We start from the raw sequence: 13,842 nt of genomic DNA, 5'->3' as shown, positions 1-13,842 counted from the left end.
GCAGTGAGTGCCTCGGGTTTGGTTATGGCTGGCTTTACTGACCCACTCTGCAAGGACAAGGCAGGCTCAGCACTCAGAAGCAAAGTGTGTTTATTATTTTGTAAATCTGCTGATTTTGAGTTGGTCTTGCCCAAGGAGCCTAGCTCACTGCCTGCACGCTGGCAGCTGGCAGAGGTGCTCTTATAAGCCATACCTACCGTGCCACCCCCATGCGACCTCCATGACTGCCCCGGTAAGTCAGAGCCCACACTCCTTACGTGAGTTGCTCTGTCCCAAGTGAGCAGAGGCTACGGCACCGTGAGCTCCACGGCCTCTAAAGTGCCTAAACGTGGCTTGCTAGCAACAAGGACTTGTGTGTATGCTGTAATTCACAAGTGTGGTGTTAATGAGCTGGCAGCATGGTTAATTATTCACCCGCTAGTGGGAAGTGACAAGCCTCTGAGTATAATTAATCGCCGTTCCCAAAAGAAAAAACACTCAGTGTGGAAGTGGGTGCCAGCCCATCCACCTGAGCTGTCAGTCACGCTCCTTTTCCTTCCAAACTCAGCTCCGAGTCCTTTGCTCCCCTGCATGGCAGCTTGTGGTGGCTACCAGCACAGAGGGAAGCTGGCCCTTGTTCCTTTCAGTTCTTTTTGGGCTCCTGAAGGACCTTGTGCCCAGGTAGGGTCTTCCCCTCCTTCCCCTCCTCCAGGCTGGATCTCACCTGCCCCCACTGCCCTGGCTCCTGTGGGCTCCCCAGCAGGATTTCATTGATGAAACTGAGCGTCAGGTTGCTGAAGACCATGTTAAGGTGGTCGACCCCTCGCAGCTCCTGGACATGCACCTTCTGCTTTTGCTGGTGGCGCCATCGCTTGCACAGCTCCGAACTGCGTGTGTTGACAGTGTCATCCCCATCGCCATAAATCATGTCCACGGGGTCCTCGTAAGGGAAATGCTCATCATATATATAAGTCTCCACGGTGGGGTAGCCTGTGCCATAGAGGCAATAGGTGTCCACCCCAGGAGGGGGTAAGTCCTTCAGCAAGTCCTTCATGTCCTCCCACATGTACCAGCCATCCTCCAGGTTGACGTCAGTGAAGAAGCGTTGGTAATCCCGGTAGGTGTAGTTGTAGGAGGGTGTGGAGATGAAAACGTGGGTCTCGGGCCAGGCCAGGCTTGTTGGGAACATCCAAGGGCTGGTGGTGGTCATGCGCTGCTCTTCACGCAGCTTGATGTTGGACATGAGTGGGATGCCCTGATTGTCACCTGCAGGATGCACAGGGGCTCATCAGAACCATCATGGAAATGTACCCTCACAACTGGGGCCCCCTGGGCAGCTGTGCTATGATCAGCCCACCCAGCAGTACCTCAGGGCTGCCTCCTGGCTGAGGTATGGTTCCACCTCAGATCTTCCCCCCCCCAGCTCAGCCCTGCCCTGCCCACCACCCTACATCCTCTCCTCGGCCGTCTGGCTGCCGATACCCAGAGCAACCTTCCAGGCTCTTCTCTCCAGCATCACACCCCCAGCTGCAGGAGGGCTTGGTGCAGGCAAAGCTGGCCCTGACCAGCCCCGGGCATTCCAGGACCAGCATGAGCCGGGCCCCATGAGGGTGCTGGCAGCAGGTGGCCAAACTGCACGTCTCCTGCAAGCCTTGGCATTTTTGGTGTGTCTGGAGTCCTAAGACCGTGCAACAATCTCAGATGACCTTTAAAATGTCTCTGACTCTTGTGACAACAGAGAAAACTATGAGGAGGTGACTTAAGGCTGATGCAAGGGGCCAGATGTTAAAAACTTCAAGCACATGATTGCTAATTCCACGTATTTTGGGAGGCTCAGCTTGTGACTTGTAGATTTTCTGGGCTGTCAGCATTAGGCAAGTGATTGTGGCTTTCTGGGCTGTGGAGAGACTAAAGAGGAACTGGGCTAAGGGAGATGAAAGCCTGAAGACAGAAAAGCTTATGGGGGATGGGCTTTGAGATGTGGGGAGAGCCAAGCAAGTGGTGCACCAGAGCGTGAGTGTCCCCTGGGTGACCTCCATGTCCTCTTCTGCAGAAGAGATGGATGGCCTGCAGCAAAGGTCCAGCAGCCTCACTGTCCTGCATGGATGGAGGCGTGTGCATGGCTGGGGAGGTGGGAGAAGAGGGTGAGCGTGCCCTGGGCTGCTTCCCTGGCACCAGGATGTGTGGGTGGGTGCTTGGGCTTTGCAGGAGCACCCCTAGCCCAGGAGCTGACCCTATGCGTGGTGCAGGCTGTCTGGCAAGAGCCAGGCTGCAGGTGAACCCTTCTGGCAGCAGTTTCCATACACAGAAACCCACCAGCCCCAATCCTGGAAACCAGAGCAAGCTCCGCAGTGCACCCTGGGCCACTCTCCTGCTGCCAGGGCTGCAGCAGGAACCTCCACAGTGCTTTCTGCCTGCAGCAGCAGCAGCACCAGAGCATGGATGCTGCCTCCACAGACCCCTCAACCATCTCTCCCCCACCTCTTCCACCACTGCGTCCTCTCCCTGCCTACCACCCCCCTTCCATTTCTGCAGGAGGGAAAGCAAGCAAAGAGGTGGCTGCACACAAGGAGTCACCCACCGGACGCCAGGACACGCAGGGGCTTGACGGACCCTCCCCAGGGGGCACCCAGGGAGATGAAACCCCCAATGTACTGATCTTTCCAGGCTTGCGTCTGCTGGAGCAGGAAGTAGAGGATATTCAGGTTGCCCAGGCTGTGCGCGATGAGGAAGACACGTCGCTGGTACTCATCGTGCATCTCCTCGATCAGTGCCTTCAGGTTCTGGAAGTATTCAGGCTGCTCCTCTGCAGATAAGAGGGGCACCAGCTCTTGGCCACCTCACTCATGGCCACAGGGCTGACCCTAGGAGCCCCAACCAGAGAGAGGTGTGGGTGCAGAGCCCACAGGTGCCATCACACATTCACACGAGAGCACTGTGAATCGCTGGGCACCCACTGCCACAGGTACCCATCGCTGCCCCGGGGTTCCTCCACACCAGCTGGCTTACCCAGCCCCTGAGAGCCATCCTGCTTCCCTCCCTGCATGGGTGGCCTGCCCACAAACCCCGGACTTACGGGGCCCAACCCTCCAGTCATATGGGGCTGCCCGGACCGTCTGGTCCCTCACATAGCCGTTGTTCACCAGGTTCTGCACCAGGGTATGCAGGTAACCTATGGGCCAAGAGAACAGGTGGGAATTAGGTCTGTGGTCTTCTCCTGTCAACATTTTCCACCCTTGTCCTGGTCACGGACACAACGTTCTCTGGTGGCTCCAGCTGGAGGTAGTGGCTCCACGCATCCCATGTGCACTGGGGCCAAGTATGGGGTGGTCCCTGCCAGCACTCGAAGGGACCATGTCCCCGAGGCCAACATCCCTCACTCCCAGGTGACCTGGGCTCTCTGCACAACCAGTCCCCACTGGAGACATGGGGACACCACTTGCAGGGAGCAGGTGGGATGCCCAGACACCCCATGCCTCTCCCCCTCTCACCTGCCAGCTTGCTCTGATCCAGGTATTCCACGGAATAGGTCTTGCCGAAGCCAGGCACACGGATGTGCACCCCCGGGGCATTGGACATTTTCCGAGAGGTTCGGTTGTACACCACCCTGCGGGGACAGGGTAGAAAGTAACAGAAGAGCCGTGTCCCTGCTAGTGGAGATCACTGAGTGGCGGCTTGGACCTGAGCAGGTCTTTCCAAGTCTTGTGTGTGGATGGGGAGGTGGACTGGTGCCAAGCCAGCATCCGTGCCAGTTGCCTGGCACCTTGGGGCAGGCTCTGAAGGAGCAGGCAGTGGCAGCCCCTTGCCCTGCAGCCGCGGGCCGGGTGGCAGCATCTCCAGTGGGTGCTGAGGATGGTCTGGCTGGGCACAAGCACGTGGCAGGGACATGGGAAAGGGATGGGCTCTTGGAGCAGGAGCCAGCCAGCTGTATTCCTAAACAGTTCCATGGTGTTCCCATGGCTTTCCATGTGTGCCAGGTCACGGCCAGCAGGGGAGGAGAGGGGAGGGAGATCCCTGGTAGGTCATTTCCCCGGGGAGCTTCCGGGGTGGGAGTGAGCGGTACCTGGTGTTATCGATCCAGCAGTCAACTCCCACTGGCAGGAAGGTGTTGAGGTTAAGCCAGATGGTGAAATAGTCCTCTGTTTTGCGGTAGCACATCCAGTTCACCACGTCCGGCTTGTCTAGCTTGGCTTCCAGCTGGTTCCCGAGACACCCGGGCACTGGAGGCACCACAGAGGGAGAGAAGAGCTAGCTACAGACCCCATCCCGCTGGCTCCATGGGGCTGCCCAGCCCAGCGTGTCCCCTGGCCCCCCAAGCAGGACTCCCCTGGGGCTGCCCAGCCGGGGATGCCTGCAGCACCCTCGGAGAGCAGCCTGCTCTGCATAGCAGTGAGGGTGCTCGGAGCCCGGAGGCGGGGTGAGCATGGAGGTGGTGCTAAAAACACATCCTCAGGGACCCCTCGAGCAGCCTTTCCCATAGGGTGACCCCCAGAGCTGCCAGCCTTGGCCCAAATGTGCCAAGCCCCAGCAGCAGGAGGCATCCCGGGTTATTGCCCTTGCCTGGCTGCATTTCCATCCTCGTCTCCTCCCACCCTGCCCCACCACATGTTCAGCACCTTGTCCTGGGGTAATGGGACCATTCAAGGATGCACAGGGTCCCCAGGGAGGTGAAAGTCACCCTGCTGATGGCTCATGAAGCCCATGTACTGTTTTCCTGAACTTTAAACCCTCTGCACAGGCTGAACAAGGTCTCTGAAATAGCTTGGCCCCCAAGCGGAACCGTACACTGGAAATTCAGTGCAAATAGCGTGTATGGTAAACATAGCGTGGTTTTTACAAGTTCACAGGTGACATCTGTGACCTGGGCTTCCTTGATGGAAGGTGACCATCACTGGAGTGTTTGTTCTGCCTCTTCAGTGTGGTTCCCAGCAGAGATAGGAGACCCATTCCGGTGCCACCCCGTTATGTGTGCCTGCACTGGGGACAGACAGCATGGGGAGCATTCCCAGCTGGTGTGCAGGAGCCAAGAGCCAGCTCCTGATGCCAACGCTGACCCCGAGGGTGACAACAAGAGGTGAAGGGACTGCAGGGGACAGTGGCTGCAAGCCTGGTGGAATGGGAGCCCTGGGTGATGAATCTTGTGCCCCAGTGGGTCCCAGGACTGTCCCACGATGCACAGCTGGAGATGGTGTGGACCTTCAGTGCTACTGCAGGCACTGTCTGCTATATGTCCTGCATAAGGCGCTTCCCCCAAGGACACCACGAGCCGCTTTGTGGCCTAATGTCCCTATAGATGCCTGCCCTGTGCTGTGCTTGGACCCAGACCTGGGCTTTGCTGTGGCTGTGGGACCTGACAAACACGGCAGGGTGGGAGCCATGCCACCTGGCACAGGGGCTGAAGGATGCAGGTGAGGAGCATCTTTGACCTGAGAAGGTCCCCACCAGCCTCAGGTGTCCCTGCACCCTGGAGTCCATGGGCACAGGTGTTCTGGGGAGTGGCAGTGCTGTCCCTGTCACAGGGTGCGAGGGCAGCCTGGCCTAGAGATTCTCTAACCCATGTCACCCGCAAACCCGTGGTGCCTGCAGCATGGCAGGGGCATGGCCGAGGGGTGCAGGGACACGTCTGCAGCCTCTGAAAACCTCGTCCCATGTGAGAGGGGACAAAGATGTAGTAGTTGCCTCCCTCAATCTGCTTCACAGCTCCCTCACCTCACATCTCCCCAGGGATACGGAGAGGGTCTAATCTTGCCTTCAAAGCACCTGGTTGGGGATCAGACCATGCAGTGAACCCTGACATAGGAGACCCCAGGCAGGGATGGGCAGAGAGGATCTCCCCAGGCAGTGAGAAGAACAGGACCATGAGCTGCTCTGATGGCTCCTGAGGGTGCACAGCCAGCATCCCTGCCCCCGGCGCACAGCCCTGAGCTCTGCCTCCCTTCCAGAGGACATTAGGTAATTATTAAGGGAGTTCCTGTGGGGGCAGAGGGGTTATCGACGGTCCCAAGGGCACTGGGGGTTTCCAGGACACCCGGCCCAGGGGGATGGGCTACACACGGATGCCGAGTGGCACATGTGGCAGCCGGACCCAGCTGGGCATGGGGCAGAGGCTGAGGCTGGTACTGGGGACACAATGAGATGCTCTGACCATCACAGGTTATCCCGAGAAGAGGCACCTGGTGATGGCCAACCAGGGCTTCTGGCCACCAGCATGGCCACGGAGGACCAGCCCCAGGACACTGAGGCTCCAAACACTGTCCCCTGCTCTCTGATGCCGCTGGGAAGGGAGTTTGCAGGGATCAGCCTTTGGCAATGCAGCAGGGGTGTTCTGCTTTTTCTCTTCTCTTTTTAAAGGGGAAACTCAGCTCGGTTCAAATAAAAGGAGAAAAACCCCAACTCTGCTCAGCAGAGGTTTTATGGCAAAATCCTAGCTTGAGTCTCCAGCAGTGGCACAGGGGGCAAAGGGAGGCAGAGCCAGGCAGGGTGGAGGTACCAGCTGGTGGCTGCTGCTCCCACCTCCCTGAGGAGATGCCCCAGCCTCTCCTTTCACCTCCCCGGGCACCTTTGCCTGTCGACTCACTCCCCTGTATGCCATCCCCCAGGCAGGATGGACGTTGGGTGGCATATGAGATGCACGCCCTTCTGCAGCAGCAGAGAATGACTTAACCATCACCTGGGAGTGGTCGAAGACATGGGACGGTGTGGACTTTGGGGAAGCAAGAGGTGGTGGATACTGGCCCACTGCACCAGTGGCTGCAGCTGTGGGAAGCAGCAGACAAGGGTGTGTTGCAGCCCCCATCCCTCTGCTAGCAGAGTCCCCCCAGAAGCGAGCAAGCCCTGAAACACCCTCTGAGGTAGCTGTTAGATATTAGAGCCCCATGTGCTTTCTGGGGTGCCCAGCCTGTCCCCCAAGCTCTGGGCAGCTGTGACCGGGGCATAGCCAGCCCTGCATCCCCAGTCCAGCAGGTGGGAGGGGATCTGGGAGCTGTGTGTCACCCCTCCTTGCTGGCTCCAGCTCCAGCCTGCAAAGGGTCACTGCAGCCACAGCACCCCAACCTCACCACTGGCTCCGGGGGGCCATGTGGCACCCAGCGTGTCCACCCTTACCCCGTGTGCTGCCTGTGACAGCCTGACCTTACCGAGTACCACGGGTGGCGTGCTGTTGGTCGGAGGCGCTTCTGGGGTGGTCGTGGGTGGGAAGAGGACATTGAAGAGCCAGAACTGGGACGTGGGCTGCAGGAGAAGCGACAGCGTCAACAACGCAACCCTGGCGCCGCTGCTCCCCATGGCGAGCTCAGCCAGGATCCTCTGGACGTCTCCAAGAAAAACAGCCTTTTATATTTTTTACGCAGGTCCAGCCAAGAGGCACCCGGGCTGCAGGGGAGGGGAGAGCTGCAAGGGGCTGGCCATGATGGGGAGGAGGAGGGACGGGGAGGGCCGAAGGACTGGCCTTGTGGCCATGCCATGCCCTGCCAAGGCAGCCTGGCCGTGCCCAGGGGCTTTTTGTGCCCCCAGGACCCTGCCTGGGGGTGCTGGCAGAGCAAGCACGTAAATCTAGCAGTCTCCTGGTGCCTCAGCATCCCTCCACTGTGTGCTGCGGTTGTGGCTGCAACGCGCTTCCCCCTGCATGGTGTCCCTGGGGTAACCCATGGGGCTACTCAGGGCTGCCCACCCCCTGCCTGCTCCCTGCCCATCCCCTGCCCGCTCCCTGCCCGCTCTCTGCCTGGGTGAATACAGCACCTCTCAGCTCCTCTTGCCCTTGGCAGTGCAGGAGGATCTGGGCTGTTGACGTGGCCAGGAGGTCCCCAAACCTCTGGGAGAAGACATCGGGGCTAGGACAGGTGAGGACACATCTGGGAAGCCCCTCATGCCACACGGCAGCAGCACATCCCCCAGTGCCACCCTGGACACTGCCCCTGCCCCATGCCCCCCTGCCCAGGCTGTCCCACACTGTGGCCCCCTGCCAGGCGCTCTGCCCTGGGACCCTGCAACTCCTGGCTGCTGCAGGCTTTGGGTTCCCACAGGTGACCCCTCGGTACCAGCCCTGGCTGGGGGGACCCCCTGCAGCCCCCAGCCTGCACAGGGAGGGCTCTGGTGGCCCTGCCTGCACCGGGGACTGGGGACCCTGGGGAACCCTGCACAGGACAGAAGGGGCCAGGGGGCGGGGGGGGGGGGGGGATCCCAGGTGCCCCTCCCCAGGAGGGAGGAGCCAGTCCCTTCCTGAGTCCCCCTCCAACCGTCCAGCCCCTGCCCAGTGCTCACCCTTCCTGGAGCACCAACTGGGAGCTGCTGGCAGGTCCCCAGGGATCCTGGGGCACAGTCCAGCCCTAGGGGGAGGAAGAAGAGGGTGACATCTCTGCTTCAGGTGGGCTTTTTCAGGGGTTTTTGCGATGTGCAGCCAGAGTGCCTGCTCTGAAGGCATCTGTGCTGCGTTTCAGAAGGAGGGGGTTACGAATCCATGTGAGGATGCAGAAAATGGCTCCACGTGCCCATGCAACCCTCACCTACTCCTTTGGGAGACTCCATCCCCCTGACACAGCCAGTATCCTAGTGTGCCCAAGCCTTGCTCTGCCCCAGGAAAGCCTTACTAACCCAGCAAAGGAAGGATGAACAAACTGACTGTGGAGATGCCGAGGTCAGATCCAGGGTGCAGGGGCTGCTCATCCCATCTCAGGGGTCAGCAACACCCTTGGGCTGAGCTCTGTGGCACCAGCTGAGCATGCAGGGCTCAGGGGAGGAAGGATCTGGGGATCATGCTCTCCTTGGCAGACAGAAACCTGAGGACACCCAGGAAGCATGAACAGGAGCAATAAGAAATCTCTGCTCACCTCAAGTCCTGCCCCATCCTCCACCTTTGTCAGGCTCTCTGCCCTACAGCCCCTCACTGGGCAGCCCCTTGCTTGGCAGGGTGTCTACTTACCCCAGGGCTTATTATGGCAGAGTTTGACTTTTCTTCTTAGAATTGTTGGTCTTTGCATTCAGACTGGCAGTGATGCCTGCACAGGGTCAGGGCTGTGGGCAGAGGAGATGCTCTCCTTGCTTTGGGCTGCCTGGAGAGCCATGTGCAGGGCTGTGTGCCCAGGGAGGGGCTGTGCAATGGGGGAAATTACCTTTTTATTTATTTTTGAAATGCACTAGCAGAAAGTCAGCAGAATGGCATGGCTATATGCCTGGCCAAACCTCTGCCCCTGGACCTGATGCTGGCTGGAGAGGCCAGAGGAAAGCATTTGAAAAGCAGAGGTGAATGGTGCTGAGCCATGGTGGTGGCCCAGCTGCTCATGGGCTTGCTCCAGCCTTCCCAGTATGCTCCCGTGGGGCAATGGGCCGGTGCTGAGCGGAGGATGCTGCCGGGGGGAGTTCATGCTCACCTGGAGCATGGCCTTTTGATCCTCCGGGTGCAAATCCTTCCTATCATCTTCCTTCCCAGCATCTTCCTGGAGCTGGGCTCTGGGGCAGAAAGTGCTGCCTCCCACCTCCTCTCACTCCGTGCGGATGGGAGGCGTTCCTTCCCTCTGGACCAGGAGAGGAGCAAAAGGCTTCAGCAGAGTGGGCTGGCTTCAGAAAAGTCATCCTCTCCTGCTGAAGGGAAGATGTCTTCGGGTCCGTCGGACCCACCCCTAGCCGCCCCTCTCCCCGGCCGGATCCCCCCTCCCCCCGGGCCGCCCCTCTCCCCGGCCGGACCTCTGCCTCCCGCGGGTGGCGGTGCAGGGGCGAGGGGCGGCGCAGGGGCGGGGGGCATTTCACAGCCGCCCCCCCAGTCCCTCGCCCGCCCGCCCCGCCGGCGCATCTCCGCGGCACCGGCGCCTTCCCGGGGCGCGTTCCGCGGCAGGATCGGGCCCCCGGCGGGGCCAGCCCGGGCCGTGCCCCGCAGCCGGGTGCTGAGCCCGGGTGTGCGGGGAGCGGGCGCTGGGCGGTTCACAGCCCGCTGCGGCTGCGGTGCTGCTTTTCGCTTCCTCCTCCGCCTCCCCCTCCCCCTCCTCGCTACTTTGGCTTTTGGCTCCCCCCGGGAGGACAAACCCGGTGCTGGTACGCGCCGGGGCAGGGCGGGGGTCCCGGGGGTCCCTGTCTTGCGAGGCTGCCCCCCGCTGCGGTGGGTCCCTCGGGGCGGGGCGGGTGTGTCCCGCGTTGTCCCCCCGTGCCCCAGCGAGGGGGGAGTCCGCGGGGTCCGTCCGGAGCGTCCCCCCCCCCTCCTCCGGGCGGGAGCCTGGATAGCTCAGCTGGGAGAGCATCAGACTTTTAATCTGAGGGTCCAGGGTTCAAGCCCCTGTTCAGGCGAAGGCGTTATCCTTTAGGAGCCCGTGAGCCAGAGCCTGCTCCCCCCAGATGCCCCAAGCCAACCTCCCCAGGAGCCGGGGTCCTGCTGGCTCCTAGTTTTGCTGCGTGCCAGGACCAGAGGCGATGGGCACACACTGGACCACAGGAGGTTGCCCCTGAACATCAGGAGATACTTTCACTGGGAGGGGAACAGAGCACTGGCACAGTTTGCCCAGGAAGGCTGTGGAGTCTCCACCCTTGGAGATGCTCAAAAGCCGCCTGGACACAGCTCTGGGTGGCCCTGCCTGAGCAGGGGCTGGACCGGATGACCTCCAGAGGTCCTGGCCAACCTCAGCCATCCTGTAATTCTGTTGTCTGCCATCCCAAACCCACTCCAACCAAAGCAGAGCCCTGCATCGTTTTAAGGATGGTTCATGTGAGAACAGAGGCAGCAGCAACCCATGGGGCCACCACACTGCTTCTGTACATGTGCACATACACTTCAGGTTATTTTTGCGAAATAGTCTTTTAACAGAAAATTGAGTGATTTTGGATGAAAGCTATCCCCTCTGGGATTCTGACGTTTTCCAACCTGAACATCCATCAGCTACTCAAGCACAGTACGTTATTCTTCAGATAAGCTTAATGGCCTTATAGCCCAAACTGACTTTCTGGGGGAAAAAAAGTGATGGAGAAATTATGTATTTCCTTGTGTTTCTGCTTTTCAGCTGTGTAAAAGTGAGACAGGTACTGTTGCTGATAAAGGTCAACTTCTCTAGATGTTTGTCTTCTTTCTGTATTATCTTTAGAGGGGAAAATGAGTTTTGAGCTTGTTCTTAGTAAAGAAAGATGTGTTTTCAGTAAAAGAGTAAATGAAGATCGGAGGGTCATGAAGTTGTGCAAGCAGTGCCCTGTAAACTGCAGATCCTTAAGGTAAATGCGTCACGAGAATTTTGCTCTCCATTTCGTGATACAGAGAAGGTATGTAAGAAAAATAGTTTATCTGGTGCAATGAAAAATCCTCCCTCTCCCCCTGCCAAGCACAAGCCCTGCAGATACCAGCCAGCCCGGGTGGCAGTAGCCCCCCCGCTACTTTCAGGTGCCCCCCCAGTGGTGGGTCACCTAGGACTCGCTGCCTGGGTAGAGTCTCCTTCACCAGCTGAGCCCCGAGTGCCACCCGTGTGCTACCTTGGGCAGCTCGTTGTCATTTCTTCTTTGAAAGCTGTTGTCCAGCGTGAGTTCTGCACAGCCGTCAGGAGAGGGCACCCGGACCAAGCGAACGGGTGTCTCCACGGTCTGAAGGGTCCTGAAGAGCCAAGGCAACAGTTTCACAGGCTCCCTCAAACTGAAGCCCCTCCTGGTGCACCCCAGAGATCTCCACCTGCCTCTGGCTCCCCGACCCACAGTGTGTCAGGGTCACCCCTAAGCTCCGGGGGGGGGGGGGGGGGGGGCTTCGCCTCTATTGTGAAAGCATCCCTGGAGGTGCTGCAGCCACAATCCTGCTCCCCAGGAGCTGGGCATTCTGGTAGCGTGGCTGCCATCGGGTTGATCCTCCTTCTTCAGGTGATGGCTATGGCCAACCCTTCCCAGCCTGGAGGGCGGGGGCAGGGAGCTGAGCCATCTCCTCTCGCTCTGCAGAGCAGCCACAGCATCTCCTGGTCCCCTTTTTTTGCAAACCGTAGAGGAAGCGTGAGGGAAAGGTGGAAAGGTGGGTGGTTTATTCTCAGTTCTCAGGCTTTGCCTGGAAAATGGAGAAGCTGAAGTGCTTTCCCCCAAGTGTCACTAACGCCCCACAGGACAGACCCTGTGCAATGACTACAGGTTGGGAAATCATTGTAGGCCTGAGTCTGGCCACGCTTAGGAGCAGAGAGCCCACCCGAGCTTGTGGCCCCCTCTGAGGGCACGGGGTCTTTGCAAACCACCCTCCTCCTCACAGCCAACTCCCTCGCGCCTTCAGCCCAGCCCGGCCTTGTGCGCCCGGCCTTGTGCACCGGGTGGCTGCCAAAAGTGTTGCTGTGACTCGGATTCGAACCGAGGTTGCTGCGGCCACAACGCAGAGTACTGACCACTATACGATCACAGCAGGAGCCCTGCCACACGCTGGGACCACAGGGAGGAGAGCACCTGCACTGGCCCCTTCCCTGGCACCGGGCACCCAGCCTGGCCCAGAGGAAAATAAACCCCCCCACACACACTAATTTATTAAGGCAGCTACAAACAGACTTGGATGCTGCTGCTCAGAACCTCAGTCACCTCGAACGAGGCTGTAAATGGTGCAAAATGCTGATAATGCCAGGCTGGTACCCAGGGATCGAGGCTACTGCAAAGGACAGCGCTGTCAAGGGGATATCGTGCCACGGGGCATCATACTATAATGCAGCAAATTTAGAGTTATAATAGTTTCAGCTAAGTCTAAGTTATATGAGGTGAGTAATTAATTTCTTAGCATCATAGGTGTGTGATGCAACAGAATTGCTGCAATTTGGTTTAAAAAACAACAAATGGTAGCAGGATCTCCATGGGGAGCTGAGTGATGTGGGAAGGAGCCGGACAGGGAGGTCCCGGTAACGTGGGGTGTCCTCAGGGCACCCTTATCCTTCTCTGTGCCTGCTTCACCCAAGTGTAAGCATGGAGCTTGAGACAGCAGTACCCAGGACTGAGCATTTCAGGTGGGTTGTGCTGATGCTTTACCCCAGGGCAAAGTCCCGTTTCCCACCCTCACAGCCATTTTTTAGCTGGGAAGTGTCCCCCCTCCTGCCCACCCATGCCCCAGGTCATGCTGGCACGGCGGTGCCTCTTCTAGGCTGCCCAGAACATGGTGACGAGGTGCATGGCTGCAGACTTCCAAGACAAGGGCATCTTGTGCGCAGCCATCCATCCCGGCTGGGTGAAGACCGACATGGGGACGGAGAAGGTACTGGGCTGTGCAGGGGAGGGTCAGCAGGACTCCTGCTGTGCCCCCAGCTCTCAGAGAGGGCAGGGGCACTCGGGGCAGGGGATGTTGTGTCACGCTGTGATGCCAGGACCATCTCCTGGGGCAGAGCAGGCAGGGAGCGGGCAGCACGTGCCAAGTGCCAAGCACACGGGATAGCCAGCCCCGTTGGCACCCTCAGCACGGACAGCAGGGGGGTGGCAGGGGGGGAAAATGCCCCCACGAGCAGCGTGGGTGCTGCTCCCCGGGCCATGCACCCTCCTGCCTGCCCAGGGCCGGCTGCTTTCCGTGCCGCTCGCAGCCTGCAAGCAGTGACACTGGCCCTGTCCTCCCCTGCAGGCACCCCTGATGGTGGAGCGCAGCATGCGGGGCATCCTGGCCGTGCTGGCCAGCCTCTCGCAGGACACCTCCGGAGCCTTCCTCGACTGGGCAGGGAGCAGCCTGCCCTGGTGACGGGCGCGCAGGCGGCACCTCTTGCCCGCGCCTCAGCCCCCCACTCGCCCCTTGGCACGGGCCTCTGCTCGCCCCCAGCCGCCCCGGGCTGCCAGGGAGCGGGAAGGGCATGGGAAGCAGCTTCGCTCCCCTTGGCCGGCCCACACGCGGCCCTGCGGCCCCCTGTACCCCCCACCTCTGTAAACACCGGGAGCTGATGCCTCTGCTCTGTCTCTGCACCCCCAGCC

The 13,842-nt window shown here is 59.8% G+C and overlaps 2 protein-coding genes across 2 annotated transcripts; one reads left to right on the top strand and one right to left on the bottom strand.

Annotated features, from left to right (window-relative positions):
* Positions 1-73: 73 nt before the first annotated feature.
* Positions 74-7,269, bottom strand: LCAT (lecithin-cholesterol acyltransferase). Its single transcript, XM_080364967.1, has 6 exons — positions 7,116-7,269; positions 4,043-4,199; positions 3,471-3,586; positions 3,056-3,151; positions 2,561-2,785; positions 74-1,245 (listed from the first exon to the last, which is right to left on the bottom strand). The coding sequence occupies exons 1-6, from the start codon at positions 7,261-7,263 to the stop codon at positions 623-625; spliced, it is 1,365 nt and encodes a 454-aa protein (XP_080221093.1). The 5' UTR covers positions 7,264-7,269; the 3' UTR covers positions 74-622.
* Positions 7,270-12,858: 5,589 nt separating this feature from the next.
* On the top strand, positions 12,859-13,716 carry LOC308072975 (C-signal-like; the record flags this gene model as incomplete). Its single annotated transcript, XM_080410618.1, has 3 exons — positions 12,859-12,876; positions 13,034-13,144; positions 13,502-13,716. The coding sequence occupies 3 exons, from the start codon at positions 12,859-12,861 to the stop codon at positions 13,613-13,615; spliced, it is 243 nt and encodes an 80-aa protein (XP_080266744.1). The 3' UTR covers positions 13,616-13,716.
* Between the last annotated feature and the right edge of the window lie 126 nt (positions 13,717-13,842).

The sequence above is a fragment of the Falco punctatus genome (genome assembly GCF_963210335.1).
Source record: "Falco punctatus genome assembly, chromosome: 14".
NCBI lineage: Eukaryota > Metazoa > Chordata > Aves > Falconiformes > Falconidae > Falco > Falco punctatus.
The sequence above is the reverse complement of the archived record's forward strand: the minus strand, read 5'-3'. Positions and strand labels throughout refer to the sequence as shown.

Coding starts and splice junctions, on each gene's coding strand:
- LCAT (XM_080364967.1), bottom strand. CDS start 7,263: ATGGGGAGCAGCGGCGCCAGGGTTGCGTTGTTGACGCTGTCGCTTCTC. Junction 4,200..7,115: donor CACGCCACCCGTGGTACTCG/GTAAGGTCAGGC, acceptor TGGTGCCTCCAG/TGCCCGGGTGTCTCGGGAAC. Junction 3,152..3,470: donor GGATCAGAGCAAGCTGGCAG/GTGAGAGGGGGA, acceptor CTTGGCCCATAG/GTTACCTGCATACCCTGGTG.